At 43.3% G+C, this 21715-nt stretch overlaps 1 protein-coding gene across 1 annotated transcript in view; it reads left to right on the plus strand.

The window, feature by feature from the left end:
- The window catches only part of CACNA2D2 (calcium voltage-gated channel auxiliary subunit alpha2delta 2), a 222718-nt gene that overhangs the window by 24359 nt on the left and 176644 nt on the right, over positions 1-21715 (plus strand). The window contains exon 2 of the mRNA XM_062008214.1: positions 294-375. Within this exon, the coding sequence (XP_061864198.1) occupies positions 294-375 (82 nt within the window). The remainder of the gene's footprint in view (positions 1-293; positions 376-21715) is intronic.

Consider the following 21715-nt stretch of genomic DNA (forward strand, 5'->3'; position numbering starts at 1 on the left):
CACCCCTTGCAATTTTTGTTGTACATTTCCCTCCTTTTCTCTCTGTGGTGCCTTGTGCATAAATTTTGAAGTCTTGAAGTTTATAACTTGCTCCAGCCATAGTTCTCAAAGGCACAAGTTCTTGGTATGCTACCTGCACCTGATGCTGCAGAAAGAGCAGTTAACCTGGCTGAGAGCACCAGTATCCTCCCTCTCCCTTCAATTGCCTTGCTTATCTACGTGTCAGGGCTCTGACTCTTTCTCTCTTTCTTTCTCTCCTTTTCTCTTTCTCTCTTTCTCTCCATCTCTTGCAGTATGCAGTACTGGGCCAGGAGGCTGGAGCAGGAGATTGATGGAGTGATGAGGATATTTGGTGGAGTCCAACAGCTCAGAGGGGTAAGCTGTCTGTCTTTTACCTGTGCTGCCTTCCCTGTGGCAATAAATGTTCTCATCTGCAGAAATCACCTGTGTGAATACTTGCAATAAGTCACCCTCTCAGGTCACTCCATATGCAGGGTCATGGCTGGCTGTGCTTCTGGTTGCTGGTCAATTGGATGCATTTATGGAGTGTGTGGGAGTGAGTGTGTTTTCTGTCTGTCTCTCAGGCTGCATGTCACTGCTATCTGAGCATGTACCTGTGGGGTTTTCTTTTTGTCTTATATGACACTCTAAATGCATCTTTAATCCAACTATAACCTTTCCTCCAGAGACTGAAGGTAGTTTAATTTGTGTTTTAATTTTAAACTTCTGTTGGCAAAGCAGGACATGTTCAAAGGATAATTTGATTAGCCCTTGGAAGCTCTTTGTCTTTAAATGTACATTGCAGGTGAAACTGTAATTCTTGTCTGGCTTCTATTTCCAAGTGCCACAAAACCCCGTTACTGATGCTGGCATCTCCTGACATAGCACCAGGACCTGGGTATGGCAGGGTGGAGAGGCCAGGCCTCCTTTTTTCCTGGCAGCAGTGCTCTGGGTTGGGTTAAAGCAGTTACAGAAGAGCTTTACTGTGGTTTATTAGGTTTGTGGATCAAAGACCCTCCTCATATCCCCTTCTCAATGCCACTGTGCTGAGTAACTGTTTTGAAATTGAATTATTTGAAATTAGGGGTATGGTGTTAATCTAGAGAAAAAGCACTTCTGTGGCGTGATAAATGTATTGCCCCAGAAATAAAACATAGGGTGTATTTGTGTTTTCTTGTGGCATGGCATGTTCTTCTCAGATACCAATGATTTATGGGCCTCTTACTGTCTTATACTAGTAGCTATACTGGCTTCAACAGAACTGTTGGTGTTTTGTACTGTTGGTTGTAGCCCATTGTCAAAACACAGAAGTGTTGCTATTTTCTTTTAAATGCATTTCAAAATGAGTTTCACTGAAGGCTTGCAAAATTCGTCATAGTTCATCCATTCATTTGTGTTCATGTTTGAGCTCTAGAATGGTACACCTGGGCTTTGCTTGCATTCATTTCAGCTGAACTTCAACTGCGTTGATACAGACTCCACGTGTGGCATGAAAATCATACACACTGCTTTGGTTGTAATAAACATTTTTGATTGTGTCTATGCATTTGTGCGACGTAGTTTTGCATATTGGCAAGGTCCTAGAGTCAGAACTGGGGATAGAAGTTTTCCAGGCGATACAGAGGTGCAGTAGCCAGCAGCACACTTCAAAAAAAACATTAGAAAAGACTGCTGCTACATTTTGTATGTGTCCTCTCATACAATTTATTCTTATTAGCTTTGATTTTGCTCCTTTGCATGTTAAATAGGTATATCATGTAATTTTTTTAATGCTGTAATTAAATAGAAATTACACCTCCAATTTGCCAGCACTTGACTCCTATTGGCCAGTCAGTCAATTACAGGTAAGAGAGCTTCCTGCTTCTTCTGTTTAATTCTTCTGATGGAACACAGTGCATCACTTTAATGGATTAGTACCAGATAAACTGTCTACAGAGGGATTGAAGGGTTTTTTTGAAATCTGTTTTAGAACCCTCTTGTGAAAGGAGGGAACTGTGCACGAGGACTGTATCTGGTGAATACATAAACCACCAGAAGCCAACAAATTTGCTACTGAAAATTCCTATTTTTTGGTCTTTGTGGGTCTCCAGGGGGAACTTGGGATGTACAGCTCAGGTTTGGTTCATAAATGCATTATCAAGTGAAAGACACTTAAAGACCACATTGCCAGTGCAAACTAGCATGGCTTCACTGGTGTGAAACAGCACAGGGTGCTTCATCCTGGAAACTTCAGAGCTGTACTCACAGGCAGCCCTCTTACCCACCAGTTGCACACAGGTTCATCTGGAGCTATTGAATGCCATTAAGTGGTGCTGGAACCTACCCTGAGACATGGATAAAAAGGAAGATCTTACAATCCGTGTTCTACTGCAACCACACTGGAAATGTAGAGGGTGGCATCTAATTCTTAAGGTTGGGACTTGATCTGTGCTTCTCTTCTTGTAAGGGGCACTATCTGGGCATGACATGGACTTTGTTATTCCCCTTACTTCATGGCCATGTCGACGTGCAACGAGGATGCAGGTGTTGGAGTCCAGTACCAAACCACAGAGCTGTGGTGCACCCTGGCACAGAACAAGGGGCTCAGGGGAGAAGGAAAAGCCACAGCCTGGGGAGCAGTGGGAGCCAAAACATCTATCTAGGTGGAAGCAAATCTGACTGCGATTGCTCAGTAAAGTTTATGCTTAAGCAAGAGTAGATCCATGTGGGGCAGGAAGGACGAAGAAAAACGGGTCAAGTAGAGCCTGTTTTTTGCCAAAACTTGCTGATATGCTTTGAAGTTGCTGTGCTAGCCTGAGACATTCAAAGTGTCTGCAGAGGGGAGCTTCTGTATATAGTACATAAAGAGTGATATTAGAAGAAGAAAAAGTGCTTCAGTGTCACCAAAGACAAAGCTGGTCCTTCTGAACTTGGTGGGGTCTGCCATTCAGGCAGTGCATCTCCCTGCCAGCTCTCACAGGTCTGTGAACCTTATAATCACTAGGGGTGGTGCCATGCCAGAAATGGATCTTCCCTTTCCAGTTTAGGCCTGACTGTCAAAGTGACAGGCCAATAAATAATAATAAAAATATCCTCTGCTGGGGTTTGTCAGGTTTACTTATGAATTATTTTTTTTGTCTTGGGTTGCTGTGAAGGGATGTGGACCTGTTCTTTGGTTATTGACTGAAATCGTTTAACTGTTGTGGCATATGAGGCATGAAATTTATTGTAAAAAATATGGTGTCCAGGAACATAACAGTGCTGAATATTTTATCTTGCTGGAGTGCTGCCCACCCAAGAATGGTTTTTATTTTAACTCTTCAGTCACTTCCTAGAGTTGGGGTACTAAATGTCAAATGCCTCTGCTTCCCACCTCTCTGGCCGAGGGGACAGACAGTCATCTCATGTGCTTCCCCTGGGAAGGTTATACAGCCTTCCACCATCCAGAGGCTTCTTTGAACAAGTGGGCTGTTTTTCTGTAGCAATTACACAAGAGGATGAGAAGCTGCAAAGGGGTGTTATGCCAAGGGCTCTTCTCTCCTGAAGTCCAGACCTTGAAAACAACCAAGTGCAAATCTCCCCATCAGTCAGACTGGCTGGGCTGAGATCACCCATATATCTGAACTCTGTGGACTTGGGGTTGTAGGGAGGACCGTGGACTGGCTGAGTTGATTCTCTGCCCAGCAAAGTCATCGTTCAGCCCTCTGGGTGCTTGTGGTACAGCATCATTTTTGCTTGATGACTGCCACAGATAACTGAGAGCACAGACCACTGCTAATTTAACTCTGGCACACTATGTGGAACCCTCAAATGCCAGCTGAAAAGGTTGATATTCTTTAAACAATTCTTTCTAGAATAAGGACTATTATGCTAAAAATCCAGCTCCCGGACTTGAATCCTTTTTCTGTTAGTGACTTTCTTTGTGGCTCTGGTGGACTCTTCATCACCGTGCAGGACAAAAAAAATGTTTGGTTTTGACATTTGTTGCTACACTGCACTAAATTTCTGTTTCTTCCAGTGGTTTGGTCCAAGTAAAAGTTATTGACTGTGGTCAAAAATGAATGAATTTATGTGTTTCCAGCCTAGATGGTTTCTTCATGTTGCAAAAACTGCTCCAGGGTAGACTCTGTGCTCAAGAGATTTCCCCTGCTAGTGCAGCCCTGTGTCAACCCACCAGTGTCCTGCTATGCTGGCACTCGTGGCAGGGCTGATGGCAGCAGAGCCCCATGTGTTGCTGGGTTTTGTTCCTCTGGATGTTGTGTTAAAAGTCCTTCAGAGAGTCAGGCTGAGATTCCAAGTCCCCTCTGGTTTATTACAAAATTGTGTGTGGTCCTGTGTTTCCTAAGGTAAGCAGTTAGCTGGTCAGACCGTGTCCTCCTCTTCCTCCTGTATGGGCATGTTTCTTCACTGGCAGTTACTGAGGAAGTCAAAGCCTTCAGAGTGAGATGGGGAAGAGCTGAGCCACGTCAGCACTGAGCCCTCTTTTCATAGAATCATAGAATGGTAGGTGTTGGAAGGGACTTTTAGAAATCACCTAGTCCAACCCCCCTGCAGAAGCAGGGTCACCTAGATCAGGTCACACAGGAACATGTCCAGGTGAGTCTTGAAGACCTCCAAGGAAAGAGCCTCCACAACCCCTCTGGGCAGCCTGTGCCAGGGCTCCCTCACCTGAACAGTCAAATAGGTTTTTCTTATATTCAAGTGGAACTTTTTGTGTTCCAGCTTCATCCCATCACCCCTTGTCCTGTTGCTAGCTACTATAGAAAAAAGGGATGTCCCTGTCTTCCTTTCTGCTCTTTTCTTAGTGGTCTTCCCTGAGGCCTGCCTCAGCAGCAGGACTGTGCACTCACCGGGAGGCATGGCACAGCGGCAGTGCAGCTTTCCCCTTTCTGGCAGGCAGGCATTAGCTGGGGCAGGATGATTGGCACAGCTGGACCCATGCTGTGTCTGCTCTTGGTGGTTTGCATGAACAGATTCAACTCTGGCAAGCTGGCTTCTGCTCTTTCCTCTGAGCTATTGAGTGAAATCAAAAGATCATGTCTGGATTTGCCTCACCAGTGTATGACTGGAAGATATGGATACTGCTGCCTTGCTGGTGAGGAAACACTGTGTCCATAAAGGTCCAGATGGTCCCAAACCTGAGCCCAGAGTGGAATGTGCTGAGCAGCTTGCTGGCAGAGCTGACCAGACAGTGAGCCTCTGTGGGAGCTGTGCTCGGTCCTCAACACATCTGACTGTATGGAAAGGAGGATGAGCCCAGGGAAAGGAGAGACTCACACTGTGCCCTTGGGGATACAGTCTGCTACCCACAAGGATTTGCAAAAGGTGGCACAGCAGAGGAGGCAAGGCTTGGTCCTTGTAACCAACATCTGATTTTATTTTAGTGGATTTTCATGTTTGTCTTTTACTTGTTATCTTGTGCTGTTTTTTCAGCTTTGTTTTGCCTGGCAGAAGTGCTGCTGTTCATTCATCTGGTACTTTGTGAAAGGGAAGGACAAATTGTGCTGTCCAGGGCTTGGGGCAGAGTGACTGGGGCAGGATCTGTGCAGTCATTCCCACTTTTGCCTCAGCATCACTTGGAGTCTGCCTGTCCCTTCGGTCAGTGCTGCATTTCTGATACATCACTTCTCATTCTCAAAGCATGGCCATCCTTGAGTTGAGGCAGCCACCAAGCAACCATGGTTGGGCTTTGCACAGATAAGAACTTGGATTAAAACAAATGGTATTCTATCAGAGTTTTGGCTTGAATCTGGAGAGCTGAAGTGGTATTCACCTTGCATGTTACTGCAGTCTTTTGCTCTTCTCCTGTGATGGGGTCTCTGCAGTACTGAGTGTTACACACGGCTGTGTGAGTGCATCCCTTGCAAGGCTGCTGGGATAGAGCTAGAGAGTCTCTTTAATGCCAGCATAGAAGGTAAGACATGCTCTTATCAAAGGAGCTGCCAAGGCTTTCTGTTCAACTTTTTTGATGTTGGGTAACTACTGGCATAATAGTAACAGCCTAAATCTTCCAAGTAGCTGTGGTAGTACGTGATGTTTAGTTTGTTCTTTTGTTTCCTCTAGGTATAAAAACACTCAGCTGGTCATTCAGTAGGGCTGGAGAATTGGGAAAGTGTTGATGGGATTTTGAATGAATGATGCTAGAGAATCACCTACACAGTGCCTGAGGAGCATATCTGCTTCCAAAGGGCTCTGTCAGATGGGCTGGGCATTTACAGAAGGACAGGGATGTGGTCCTTAGACATGGAAGATTTGGGAATAAGATTCTAATCTTCTGATATTCAATCCAGTGCCATAATCCACACCTTGGACTTCAAAGCCCCATAGCAGAGTTGGGCTCGACACACAGCCAGATGCTTATGCTGCAGCAGTGCTGAATGCCTGCCTCCTTCCCAAGGCAGAAAGGACCTAACTGAGTTTTCCAACACCCAGTGTCTATCTGGGGGCTGACCAAGAGTATGGACTCTGTACCCCAGTGAGATGATGCCTAGCTCCATGCTCTTGGTTCGCAAGCTCACGCATTATCTGTCTGATCCTTGCTGTTCCTCTCTCCCTTCTCCCTCCCCCTCTCCTACCAGCGTGCACACAGCCTGCTTCCGCACACCAGCGCTGTGCCCTCCCCTGCTCCTCATGTTTGATAAGAGGAAGTGTGTGATGCCAGATAAACACATTCCTGTTCCAAACTGCTTGGGTTTATTTTAATCTGCCTGGGCCGTTCAGCAGCCTCAGCACTCTGTTCAGCACTGAGTGCAAAGCCAACAATATATTATCAAGGAGGAACATTTGAATGCCTTTAGCCTTGCAGCCACCTGGTTGGGGAAGGGAGATCCTCTGCCACCCTTTGCTTGGGCCAGTGTCTGCCATCATTAGCCCCTTTACACTCATTGTCTCACTTCTCACTCTTTCTCTCTACTAGAACCATATTGCATCCGTACTGGGAGATGTCAGGGAAACATATGCTCCAGCTTTTAGTACATTTGCATAATTAGAGTAATGTGTATGAATAATTTATAGCTGTATGTGGCTGCTCAGTGTGTGACGTTAGCACCCCTTGCTAAATCCTTTCCAGTGGGTGGTGCAGATCCTGCACCACAGCCATTGTGCCCATGCAGTGTACAGTCTGTTGGCAGATGCAGGAGCCCTGCTTGGAGAGAGGGGGATATTCATATATATGTGGGGTTTTGTGTGTGTGTGTATGTCTATATGTATATATTTAATGGAGAAAGACGGGCTTTTACACTTGTAGGGGAAGAGCAGGCCTGAAGTCTCAGAGGCTAAAGTGCTTTAGACTCAAAACTTGCTCCATTTATGCATAAGCTGTGAATAAAAATGTTCTGCAACATTTGAAAGCTGAGGCAGGGATTTTTCCAGCAGGACTTAGGTGTGACTAGTTTGTGAGTTTGTGTGCCAAGTTTATGGGGCTTTTTTAAATGACTTTTTCAGATCATAAAACTGATGAGCATGTGGGGAAGGGGAAGGATAAACTTGTCTGCTCTGTATCGCGTAGCCTGGTCTCAATCAGTTGGTCAATAAATAGTAGCAAAGGATTGCCTGGGCACTGTCTCTCTATTTACCAGCTCTTTGGAGTGTGAGTTCTCATGCTGGAATGCCCAGAGCCCCAGGTAGGTTTTCTAAAAGAGTGATCTGAGTGTTGGAATTCTGGTGTTTATGTTCCAGTTAATTTTAGCTTAAACTATATTTGATCATTCCAAATATTTAAAAGCCCTTGCTGGAAAGCACTATGTAAACCTGAATTAAGTGCAAGCATGCACACTTACTAGTTCATTAGTAGTATCCACTGGGAAACTGAGGCAGGTGGTTAAGCTGAGCAAGTCTGCCCAATGAATGTGTGGCACAGCTTGGACTGTGCTCTATCACATGGACAGCCAGCTGTCCTTAGAAGGGTATGTATTTAGAAGGGTAACAGGCATAGTAATAGCCCTTAGAGCCTTTGCTTTGAACCTTTTCACTGTACAGTATTATTTCTAGAGGTAATACACTTGCTAACTCACCAACTAGCAAAATCAGAAGGGGTTGCTGTTGAGTGTTATGGAGTCATTTCTGATTTATATTGCCGTCAGTGACAAGTTAAATGAGCCCAGCGTTCAACAGCCTGATGTTCAGGTGCATACATCTCCTGAGTGTGCTGCTCTGCACTTTGTGTCCAAAAACATAGCTGGTGTACAAAGCCAGTCAACAGCCATGCTTGTAAAATCCTCATGAATATTCAGTGAAACTCTTACAATTGATAGTGTTGCCATTACACAGCCATATGAATCTGTGGGAATGACGAGACCTTGCTTGATGTTTCTGGAAACATCCTATCAGCCAGCTCGTCCTGCCCCTGACTGAAAGAGCCTGCGTAGTCCCTACATCCATTGCAGTTTAAATTGTTACCTTCATACTGCCTTTAAAAACAGAGCAAGACCAAATCCAAAACAACCCTGCCAGAATGTGGGATGAATAATTAGATGGAGATCATTAAAGCTTGCCTCCTTAAAAACATACATAGATTATTCTTTAATGGAAAGTTAATTGTTTTATTATTCTCTCCAGATGGTTCTTTTCCTTTACATTCACAGGGGAATTGATATAGCCTGGGATTCAGTCTCCTGTGAGCAGAGCTGATAATCAAAAATGCAACTCCTATCACTGATCAAGATAGAAACCAATAGAAAATATGTACATGTATTCCATCACAGTTTCAGATCTTAAATATTGTTATCATTATTATATATTATTATTTATTATCCTGTTACAACAGATCACCTTTGACATCTAATGTGAGTAACTTGAATAGGCCCCTTATTTCATGCACCAGGCCATGCTGATCTATTTGCCTGCAATGATTCTGTTGGTTTTATAGGTACTTATTTCCTTTTAATTATTTAGAGTTAAAGGAAGGAGAGAGAGAGGAGTCTGATACTAGATCAACTTTGCCTTCCTCACTGAATTCCAGATGATCTGCTTATAGTGGGGAGCTTTCCTTGAAGACTGAGGACCTGTGCTCTGGTTAAAGATGTGGTTTGTTGTAGCTTTACTGGAAGAGATGGCTCTGCCTTTGGGAGGAGCTGCCTCTTGGGAGATTCCAGGTCTTGGTAACCTTCATTGGTCTGTACCTTTCCAACATTTTTGTCCTTTGTGGCTTACTTTGATGATACTGCTTACAATGAGCTTGAAAAACTCCACTCTTTCGTGTCTTAGGGATAAGCCAAGCTCTGCCATAGTTTGAGAGGTTGTATCCAGAGAAGAGAAGAAATGAAAGAAGAAATGAACAGGCTAAGAAGGAAACATAGCAGGAAGGTGATGCTAATGGTTATGAATTCTCTTCTCCCTTCTGTTGCTCTGGGGCTGATCAATGCCAACTGACATGTGGAGCATCTCTTGTTTTGATATATTTTGGGGGATGTCTCTGTTTCATTTGAGAGGCTTTCTATTTGTGTCTGATCCTTGTGATTCAGTTATTCACTGGCTTTCAGATTTTATTGACTTCTTTTTTCCCCTTTTCTAACTGACCTTTCACACCTGTAAGCATCCAAGATAGATTTAGTATGTGTTTGTTCAGCACCTACCATAACCAATAGTGTCATGCTTTTTGAACACTGACCATAGTATAAATATTAAATAGTAAGTACAGCACTGAGAAAAATCCTGTCTGAATGAAACATGAGATTTGCCTATGTGAAGAGATGCTGTGAATGAGAGGCATGGCTGTTTCGATCAGGGTAGTTGCCTAAATGCGTGGATGATGTGTCTTGGACTGGTGGCAGGATCTAGATGTTTGTGTCAGAGGAGCCACTCTAGGGATTGTTTAAGCAGTAGCATTAGTTATCATCTGTTGGATGCCCAAGCAAAGCCTTTGCTTGTAGCTAGGAGGCAAGGAGCAGATTTGCAGTTCCCTGCTGTGACTGTAAGGCCAGGTAAATAGAGAAGGAGGAGACAGCAGGGGGTTTATGTGACTTGAGGAGCAAAGAAGATTGTAATGGTAAATGTTGGATTACTTTTAAAAACAAGTAGGTCATTGAAGATACCATGGTTGGTGAACAGAGAAAGAGAGAAAGGCAGATTTATTCCTTGTTCTTCTGAAGATTTGTTACACTGTAAAGCTCACTTCAGTGCTCAGCGTGCTGTCAGTTTTAATTCTGGAAGCTTTTTGTTTCTGATTTTGTCAGGTCCACTAAGGGTGGCACTAGACCTGAGATTAGGGACCCAGGATCTTCTAAGAAGGCTTGGTTCCCAGTTCCCTTGGGTGCTGTAAGTAGGCTGGGCCTTACTGAAGTGCTTGCTGAGAACATCAGCTGTTGTTTGCATTTGCCCACAGTACTCAAAACAAATTATTTAAAATTCAGACTGGTTTTTGTCTTCTGTCCCTCTGGCAGAGTGCTGGCATGCAAGAAAACCATTCATCTCCATCCCTGGCTTTTGTAGAGGGGAAAAGATGGCTACTTAACATCCAGTGATACTTATTTGACACGAGATATATACATAGAGTATTTATAGCATCAATATCTGTCTGATTCTGAGTATAAATGATAGCTCCAATATATTCTTAAACTCTCAGTGTCTTGGTGCTCATTGAAAGAGAAATTGTAGCATGATAATACCATGCTTACATCTAGTGCATTTCATGGCTGATTATTAAAATTACTTGCAAACAAGTCTGCTTTCACATCTCAATACAGAAGAGAAGGCAAGCATTGCAATCTGTCCACTCTAAGTTGGTAAGTTGAGGCTTAGGCAAGGAAAATCCTCACCCAGCGAGTCTGATGGAGGGCTGGGGAGGGAACCTGTGAATCCCAACTCTAGGGCTTAACTTCCAAACGTCTTCCTTAAAAACAACTGTTCTGCTTGTCACTTCTGGCTCATTACTACATCCATTAGCCCAGAGCAATGGGTCCTAGGAAATACAAGTGAGAGACAAACCTTCAGCTTGGAATTCCCCCTCAGGAAACTTATTCTGGCATGTTTCACAAGTGGCAGCTTCTTGTTTATATTCATAGGGTTTACAACATACAGCATTTTCTTTTTGGCTCTGCCCTCAGCTCCCTCCCATGGCCAGGTGATAGGGCTTCATTCTTGCCTTGCCTCTGCTGTTGGTGCATGCTCCTGATGCAGAGCTTAAGCAGCAGCTGATTGTTAGCTTTCCCTCCTCCTTAGATGTGTGCTAGCTCTCTAACGACATTTTGAGGTGCCTAAAGCATTCCGTGGAAGAAAATTAATTGGTTTTGACAAACCACCGCAGTCCCTTGGGTGCCTGGGAGTTCAACATTTATTGAATCCAGGCAGGAAATCAAAAGGCTCTGGTGTTCATTCACCTCTAGTGCAGCTGGATCAAAACATGAAAATAAAAAATCCTTCCCTTCCTCTGGATTTTTCACTCTGACATTTGGATCATCCACTAACTTTCTAATAAAACCTTCTATTTCTTTTAAAAGAGAGTTTAGTGGTCATGAAAGATGCCAGAATGACAGGCCAGGGAGTAGATGGTCTCTGTTTACCCACAGAGCAAATGCAGCATGAGGGCAAATGTACTTGCCATTGTACTTCCACCTTGACCTGCAGCCTCCCAAAGGAGTGTAGAAAATTGCAGTTTCTTGGCACTTCTAGATTCGACCTTTCTGCTTACACGACTCAATAAGGATTCAGACTTCTGCTATTGCAAAACAGTATTAGGGAAGGATTTTTCATCACAGCTGTAGATGTAACAACTTAAATGCAAACCTCAGACTGAAAGCATTCTGCTGGTAGAAAACATCTCTTAGCCCCACTCTTCCAAGAGTCTGGCCTGTCTGTCTAACATATTGGTTACAATCTGATTCGTTTCTAAAACATATGCTGATATCCAGGGCAAGTCACAACCATTCTTCTTGGCAGAAGGTGTGCTACAGTGCATAGGCCCAGCTGTGACTCTGCCTACAGTGATGTTGGATGCCTCTCAGTCAGCCACTGGGTTGAGGTCACTGGTCTGCTCTGTGCAGTTTTGCTGATAGGAGTCGGAAAGGTGCCATCAAGTTGGAATTAGTGTTGGTTCACCTTGAAAAAAATAATCATCAATGCTCTTCAGCCAACAAAGACAAGACTGGGAAATGAGGGTAATGGAGCCATATGCTTTTAGCCTATAGGATTAGGGCTATTGTGGGTCCTAGCTTTATGGACTGGAAAAAGTACTGCAGCAACTGAAAGGATTGGGAAAGGACTCGCAGACAAATGATGCAATGTATTCAACACCTGCAGGGGCCTTATTGGGACAGAGTTTTGGGTATTAGCAGGGTTTTTTCTGTCACCACAAGGTTTAAATGGATGTGGGAGGGTGAGCACTCTGAATTCAGTGAACAGGTATCTGGGGGAAGTTGTATGTTAGGCAGAAGGTCCTAAAGTCCTTGTGTGTGTTCAGTAGCTGCAAGTGGCAAATGGAGGCTGGGCACCAGGCTGAGAAACCAGCCTTGCCTCAAAACTAATGGTGTGGTTATAAACCCTGCAGGTGGACTGAAGCTCCCGCTTGTTGCTGGGGTGACAGACATGGGGAAGCGGTGAGGACAGAGGAAGCATTTGCTTCTAAAGTCTTGCTGTGAGTTGCCTCTTTACAGATATCACTTGCAGAGATGGAGCAGGAGTGTGTGGTGTCTGTGAAAGGGACAGATGGGGAGACCAGCCTTAGCAGGTCCTTGAGACAGAGCAGGTAATGTGACTGCGGCAGCGAGTGGAGGAGTGTGAATGGCTGCTCCTTCTGCGTCATGGGGAGACGGTGAGAACTCCTTAAGCAATTAATTAGTGCAGCTGAGAGGCTGAGCTCAGTGCTAAAGGTGATCTGCAGTTGTACCAACAGATATACACACAGGCTTTGTTTTCCTGGCTCCAGACCTAGCTGGAGGCTTGTCTCAATGATTGTTCATTAATAGCTTGTAGAAGCATTGCAGTGACTTGTAGAATAGCTTGTAGAAGCGTGGCCTTAAAAGCCCAGTAATGTAGGAGGCCAAAGAAGGGGTCATCAGCCATCCTTCAATGGGTCTGGGTACTGTAGGAGAAACACTTGTATACGTTTGTATACATGGTCCATGGCAGAGCGGTGCTTCCATGCTGTAGGACTGCACCGTCCTGCCTCTCTGGTGGGAGCTCACGTGGAGGGAGATAAATGAGCACTGGCACTCAGGAGGAGGGTCAGAGTGTGGATGTTCATACGGACAGAGGTGGTCCAAGGTCTGCACCTGAAGCGGCTGTGACCTGGGCGCTGGCAGAGCTGACGCACGGAGCAGCAGCACCGCTCTCTGCAATTGCTACTTGGGTTTCTTCTTTACCTTTTTCCTCCTAATGATTCTGCTTTCTGGCATAACAATTATCCACTTTGGATATCCATGTCTATAGGAAACTGGCTGTAGCTGAAATTGCAAATTAACTGCTTTGAAGCTTATGTCCCAGATGTCAGTGGTGATAGATACTGTTGAGTGGTTTCTAGCTAGAAAAGACTTTGAGCGGTGTCATTTTTCACAGGAAAACTTCCCATATGCTTCTCAAAGAGGCTTTTCAGAGCAATTAAGTGACATGCTGTATGCAGAGATAACATGAATTCAGAGAGTTCTTGTATTTCATCTTCTATGACATATCATACATTCAATGGAAGTGGTCACCGTGGGTTTGGCCCTTGGACTCAGTTACTTCTACAGGAGCAGGATTTACCACCTCAGCTGTTACTCAGAACCAACAGGACTGCTGTGGTGTTTGTTGCATGAACGGTTGTGTAAGCATGACACACCATGAAGTTGGATTCCTTGTGGCAAAGGGAATCTCATGCTAAGGACAAGGGATGCCACTCTGCTCCCGAGCTGCTGGATGTCTGGTAACAGAGAGATAACGGTCTGGACAAGGTTAAAGTGTTACAGGAGTGAATATCCTTTGATGCAACTGAATGGCAGCTTCTTTTCCCCTCTTATTTAACAGGCTAATAAAGCTCTCACAAGGAGCATCTGACTGTACAGCGAAAGCCAAAGTGTGCTACTGCTCACATCTAGGGAAACAGGACACAGAAATCTGGGAGAAAACTCAGCAAAAATCATCATTGTAGATGCATGTGTGGTCTCTTGCAGCCTTTAGCAAAGCATAAATAATGAGTTAGGGAGCTTGCAGAGTCCAGCTCCTGGTAGCACTGGTAACTTCAGTCAGTTTGGGAACAGAGGTGTGGGCTACCTGGGTCCCTGCACAGCTCCATGCACTGTTGCCATCTGCCTCTGTGCCTCCCAGGAGTTGAGCCCTCTGTTAAAGCTTGACACCTCTGTGCCAACAGTCCTGATGTTCCTGCTGCTTTGCATTACAGCCATGTGTCAAGAAATCCCAGCTCCTGGGGTCAAGTGTTAAGCGTTTGCTTCTTTATCAGATATTTGCTTAGGAGGATTTCATTATACTGAATCTACTAGCTTTGAATAAATTCACATGCAGTAAATTTATTCTTGTTCTTTTGAAGGGACTTCTGTGCTAGAGACAACTTTGAAGGCAACCATTTATACCAAAAGCAATTACTTTCCTGGTAATTTTGTATGTATTTTACTGCAGATACTGTATTTCTATTTGACTATGAGCTTTCTCCTCCACTGCTGTGCTGGAAGTGGAGGAAGTTAGATGCTTGAATTTGTGGTGCCTCAATATTGTCACAGTTAACACTGAGTGTATTTGTCTGTGCTCTTATTTGAACAAACTTCACCTGTCTGAATAAAGCTACAGGTTCATCTTATCAGAGTCCACTTGTGATGCTTCTTGGGAAGTGGCAGGTTGGTTTTGTTTTCTTGGAGTTGTTTGGTTGGCTTTTTTGTCAAGACCAATGTATCAGCTTCTGCTTGTTTGATTTCTTCAACTGGGTAGTAGAGATGGTCTTATATGGGGGCATCTCCAGAGCTGTGTCAGTTCATGAGGCTCCAGGAACTGTACTCTGCAATACAGATAAGCTGTAATATGGACAAAAGCATCTTATTATAGGATTTGGAATAATAAACAAATCTGTTAAAAAAATCCATCTGTAAATAACTTTCAGACATATGGTAGGGGCAAAGCCGAATTCTTCATTTCAGCAGCTGGTTTGCTGTGGCTGTGTGTGCACAGGAACTCATTCTGGTGCCTCAGCTGTGGCTCTCTGTGCACAGGATCTCCTGCAGCCGCTTGACCAAGTCCAAAATCAAGCAGGATTGAAAGCTCAAGTAAGAATTTAGCCAGTTTGATCTGATAATCCATCAAGTCCTCTCTCCACTGGTTTGTTTTACATGCTGTGCTTCAGTGGAAGAGAAACCAGCAGGTAAGTCATTCAGCATCTCAGTATTGAACAGAGTAAAAGCAATGCTTTGGGGCTGGAGATTTGATATACCAAAATTGCTGGTTGTACAGGTATTGATGGTGGTTATAGCCATCTGTCCTTCATTTAAATGTGCTCTTAGCATTTCCATAGTGCAAGCACGTGCATGAGTCCCTTGGAAAACAGACAAGGGAAAATAGGAGGAATGTGCACAAGAGAGAAGCATGTTCATGTTAAAATCCAGAAAGGTAGAATTACTTATATTTTTTTTTCTCCAAGATGAGTTTCTCATTAGCAAGATTGGTTCATATAGAAGTGGTTTGTTGATTGTTCAAAAAAAACCCAACCCTAAACCAAACACCTTAAAGAAATGTAAGTCCTTATTAAATTGCAGCATATTCTCTATTCCCTGCTGGATCATTGTTTTATGGGAACCAGTGGTGTGGTTATAGTGCATATGTTGTATGTATTTAATCAGAAAGTAAAAATTGTTTTTCAAAGGAAATTATTATACAAGAAAAAAAAAATCAATTCATTAGAAACTGTTGTTGTGTACAATACTTGTGCTCCAGCGCAAATCTAAAGGAACAAAAATCTTGTCATCTCAACAGCTTTCAACATCCCAGCCTAAACTTGGTGGCTAGCTTTAACCCTTGTGATAGGCTGAAGAGAAACATTTATTTGAGCATTTCTATTGTGTGAGAATGTCATAGAGCTTTCTGGGCTATTCAAGTAAGCCACTTGCATCTGGAGGAATCACACATGCCACTTGATTTTTGACCTTTTCTTCCTTGCATGCCATTTGGTTTAGGATTTCATGACAAATAGAAAGTTTATTTCTGGATGAGTAGGTCTGTGAAGTTTCATTAGTCCATATATGGCACAAACTTGAGCTGATTTGCTGTCAAAAGCAAATGGCATTCGTGGCCAAGAAGGCAAGAGTGTAGCCAGCAGGTCAAGGGAGGTTCTCCTCCCTGTCTACTCTGCCCCACTGAGGCCTCACCTATAGCACTGTGTCCAGTTCTGGGCTCCCCAGTTTAAGAGGGACAGGGAACTGCTGGAGAGAGACCAGTGCAGGGCCACCAAGATGATCAGGGGACTGGAGCATCTTCCTTATGAGGAAAGGCTGTGAGATCTGGGGCTGTTCAGCCTGGAGAAGAGGAGACTGAGGGGTGGATCTTATCAATAATTACAAATATCTAAATGGTGGATGTCAAGAGCTTGGGCATCACTTTTTTCTGCTGTATCTGGTGACAGGACAAGGGGTAACAGACAAAAGCTGCAACACAAAAAGTTCCATTTAAACATAAGAGAAAACTATTTTACTGTGAGGGAGCCCTGGCCCAGGCTGCCCAGGGAGGGTGTGGAGGCTCCTTCTCTGAATGTCCTCAAACCTGCCTGGACACATTCCTTTGTGACCTGATCTAGGTTGAGCTGCTTTGGCAGTTGGACTAGATGATCTCTAAAGGTCTCTTCCAACCCACGCCATTCTGTGATTCTATCAAAAGGAAGAAAAGACTTCTGTGATTCAGGTAGAAAGTAGTCAGCCAGGATATCTGTGGTTTGATTCCATCTCTGTGTTGAGCCTGGGTAGGTCCTTGATCTCTGTGCATCATCCCAGCATAGAAATATATTGATGAACTTGGCTCTCCCAGTGAGGATTTCGGAATCCACATTCAATGGATGTCAGTAACACCCACCACAGAAAAATCTAGAGGCAAATTGCAAACTGTTGGTTATTTTTAAGAGGAAACCAAAAAGAAAAATAGGCACACTTAATGTGTTTTGTAATTCATGTTTTGAAGTTGACACTCAATGGGTAGAAATTAGGCTGATCTGAAAGTAAAGAAAAACTTTGGGCACAACAGGACTTTGCAACACTTTGCTAGTATTCATAGAAAATTGCGTTTTGGCACATTTCTAGTTTCAGCTCCTTTGTGTGCTATTATAACCCTCTTCATAGAGATCCATCAAAACTTGGAAAAATCACATATGTGAACTCACTTAAATCTTTATTTTGCCTCCCAAAGCTTTTAAATGGGGTTTTAAGACTCAAGCTGCTTCTGGTTGTGATCTGCCTCAGTTTTAGTTATTTTTCTCATGCAAGAGAAGTGAAATTGGTACTGTAATAAAAGGTGTCCTGATTTCATGAGGACCTTAAGAGCAGCTGTTGAGGACAAACATTAGCCTAAGAAGGTCTCCAGAGGTTGGCTTTGACAGAGGTAATCTTTCTTGTAATACCATTCCTAACGTGAATCTCGGTTAGCTGTATGTAATAATTTCTTCCTTGGTATTTGTTCTGGTACATCTCTAGGGCTGGTTATATGTGCTGGAGAATATTTACTGCATTTCTTTCTTTCCATTTATTTTGCTATGGTCTTAAAATACATTTCTGTTACAGATCTGTTATCTTCTAAATGTGTAGTGTTTCTTTTAGTTTCCCCCTTACCCATTACAGAAGGTTTGTGTTTTGTCTTCTCCCTCAGGTATCTTCTGAGTGTTGCACCTGAGAGCTGAGTTGCAGTTGTAGTTCCTACTCATGGTATTTGCAATGTCAGGAGCAGAAGGGAGAAGAGCAGTACAGCAATAGTTGCCTCAGTATTCTCTGGTTCTCACTGGTGACTCCTGTTCCCATATGTCTGTTGTTCAACAGATACTTAGGAATTCAACTACAGTAGCTACGATCTCAAGCTGGTTGTGTATTTTGCCAGCAAATCCTTCATGTTTGCTATTCATTTCTCTTGTCCTAACACTAGCCGTTATCAGGTGGCTTCTTGATGCTTTGAGTTGCCTGGAGGTGTTTTAGGAATATTGTTACTCCTACTTCTCTTTCTTTGCATGTCTATTGCTATATAGATGATACCATAACAGAGTAACACCTCATGGAGGAGAGTGGTGGATTTTGTTTTGGCTGTTACTGCTTGATTGCATTTGACATTGCTTTTTCCTGCTTATTTTTTGCATACTTAGAATTTACCTAAAGGTGATTTGGTCAAATACTGAAGCACCTTAAACCACAGCAGAACAAGTCTTCTTTACGAGTAATATTAGAACTCTTGTTCAATCTTCCCTTATCTCTGCCACCCCAAAAACCCATCTTCACCCCTGTGCCACCCCACCCATTACACATGCAGCTCCAGTGTTGGCAGATAATTTATTTGTCATCTAAAGCTCTCCTGCCTGTCTAGCCATTTTTCTAGAAAGTCTAGATTGCCTTTAGACCCATCAGGGATTCCACAGCACTGAGTTAACTGGAGATGGAGGGCTCTCTTAATCTCTGACTTTTTGTTTGCTCCAGCTCAACAGACGGGTGTAGCATTTGTGATGGCTCTGTGTCACATCCATGGTGTGCAGGGGAATCATTCTTGCATCTGTTCTGCCACCTCTTCTGATGAGCAAACTCACAGCTGTAATTTCTGCAGCCAGAGAGACTCAGCAAGTGATAGATCAATAGAATTGTCCAAACTGCCCCAGGGAGGGTCCTGGAGATCTCTGAGTGTTGGCCAGATCCAGACCTCTGCTGCTTTCCTGGGTGACCTGGGGCTGCATCACCCATCTGTTATCCCCTAGGAAGGGAAGAGATCCAGCTGACCAAACTCAATTACTTTGTCAATGAGGATAAATAAGGATCATAATCCAATTGTTATGGCAATTGCAGTGCAGCAAACTCGAGGCACCTTTCCAAGGCTTCTATATTTATACCTCACTTGCTTAAAGCAAAAGGAGGCAGACCAGCTTTTCCTATGTCCTGAACAAAGCACACCACCAGCTCAGACAGACCTGTGAGGGTTGACAGATGTCAGTAGGACCATTTCTCTCCCTGTCCTTTACTGGTATGCCCTCCATCTAGCACCAGGGGCTGAAGGCTGGCAGTGACTTATGAAAATAAGAAATGCATAATGAATTAATCTTTAAAACTTTCTTGGCACTATAGCTCCCAGCTGTACAGTGTTGACTTCACCCTCTCAGTACAAAGCTTTACCAACAGTTATAGGTGATGATCCTTTTTACCAAAACTATGAGAAATAACAAGTATTTCATTTAAAATACAAGTATGTTGTTTTTTGAATGTGAAAACATAGCACATCATCCAAGTTTGTAGTACTTTGGGTGAAGGAATTTTCTGAAAGTCTATAAGCAAATCTGATTATTAATTACCAGTTCTTTTCAGGAATCGGTCTCTTCTTTCTATATTCCAAATAATAGGAACAAGGTAATGAAGACAAGTTTTCCATAGCTGTAACTGAAAGCTTGGTACAGGCTGTATTTGACACAACCAGGTCATACTTTGGTTAAATTATTAAAGATTGTTGTATCTAATTACTTGGATACAAGGAAGTTGAGTCAGCAGCATAGCACCTACAGAGTGGGGTCTAAAGTTACATTAGACCTCTTCTACAGCTCATTTGTGTGCAATGCATTTGTTCTAATGACACAGGGCTGATACAGATGAGATGTAGACCATTGCTACTTGTAGACCACGTATCCACCATTTTTAAAGGCAATGTGCCTCACTGCGTGCCTCAGCGGCGGTGGTCGCGGGCTCAAGGGCTGCGTGGGGAGCTCTGAAAACACAAAGGTGTCAAGTCTGGAGGACTGATCTCTCCCTGATCTCCTCCTACACAGAGACCTGTGTTCCCACACTCACTGCGAAGTCATAAAATCAATTACAAATTAAAGGCCAGATTCATGAGTTCAGCTGCTCTAGTGGTACGAAACAGCTGCAAATTCAGCTTTTATGCTGCTGGTACTTCCCCCAGCTTTTATGTGTTAGTAGCTTTGCCTTTAAAAGCATTTTTCTTAAAATGGCTTGAGATTGATGCTTAACTTCAAAGTACTAACAAATACTGCATTGCAAATTCCTCCTTGGGCTACTCGATTACTTTTTCTTTTCCCCAATAATTTTGAAAACAAAGAGTGTTCTTCAGGGAAATACTGTGCTGAGGCGAGTGATGTTTCAGAGTGCACAGCAGTGCACTTCCAACAGCCAGTTCGAAACCCAGGATTTGCACAATCAAGAGCTCCCATTACAATGTATAATTCTTTTAGGCTAAGGAGCTCTTGGATAAAAAACCCAAAAGAAATCTCAGTTCTGTCCTTTCTCAAACTAGCACCAATTATTTGTCTGTTTTTGTTAGGTTCCACTGAATCATGTGACAGTTCTACTTTATTTTTAAAGGTTTGGGTTTTTTAAATTAACTGTGGTTATTTCATCATCATCTTCTAGCTCAAAGCTGCTGTTCTCACTTCTCTGAATAGTATTAAGCAAAAATGTAACAATCCTGATCAAGGATTAAGAACCCAAGTAAAGCAGTACATTTCAAAACATAAGTTAAAAATACAAAGTCTCACAAGTACCTACGACACAATTTAATATCTGAATGGTTCATTGTGCATTTCAGGTTGCAGATATTACTTGTTTTATTTCCCATCTAGTGTTGAACTGTCAGATTTCCTGATTTCATCATCCATGTTTTTGCACAGTTGCTTTTAAATATTACATCCAATATTACTGATATGCCTGCTCTGCTTTATGAGGGGTTGAGGATAGAATCTAATGACAGCTCCTTGAGGTTTGTAAGGGGTTTCTCATCTTTAAATTGGTAAGTACTCTTCCCACTTAGCTCTGTCTTAACATATATCTATTGTAACTGAAAGCTTCTGGCAGACAAAATCACCCCTGGCTTCATACCTTCTCTAGGAGATCCTTAAACAATTAACTTGAATTAACCAAGAGTGTCTGAGGCTTGTGCCTGTGAGAGGTAGGTTTGTGTTTGCGTAGCCCCATGTGTGACAGAGAGAGGACACAACTCTGCACAGACTAATGCTCTATTTTCCTGAGTTTGAATGGCTTTTTCTCTAGAAGCATCCTAGCCCTGGATTTCAGAAGTTTATAAATGACTGTCTCCATATGGCTGCCTAAGTCAGGTATCAAACCATCCAACAAGTTAAAGCAGAAATCAGACAAAGAGAGAGAGGGGACAAGGGAGGAAAGATTATATAATCCTCTTTACTGGAACAAGTGAAAATATCACTATTTTCCCCAAATAAGCAATGTGCTCTGTCAGCACAACAATATAGTGCATGTGTGCATATTCATCACAACCTGTATAGCCATACATTTGTATAATTAATCAGGATTGGGGGAAAACACATTTGCATCTACGCAAATGGTCTTCCAAAGAATGAAGCAAGGAGAGACTGTTCCAAGTAATCATTACAACTCTCCTTGCTCAGCGTGCAGTAGGTCACCTGATGGTGCTGTGATCTGCCACAAGCTGGATTAAGGAAGGGAATTTGGCTTTTAATTACTAAGATCAACAGCCTCTGAGCACCTGTGTGACTGTGCCACCCAGGGCAGCAGTGTGTGGTTCTGGGGGGCAGGTGTTCATGCACAACACAGTCACTGTGTGGTGTTGATGATGGCTCCTTTGCTCTCGGGAAGATTAACCTATTTTTAGA

This window comes from Colius striatus, chromosome 15 (genome assembly GCF_028858725.1).
Source record: "Colius striatus isolate bColStr4 chromosome 15, bColStr4.1.hap1, whole genome shotgun sequence".
Lineage (NCBI taxonomy): Eukaryota > Metazoa > Chordata > Aves > Coliiformes > Coliidae > Colius > Colius striatus.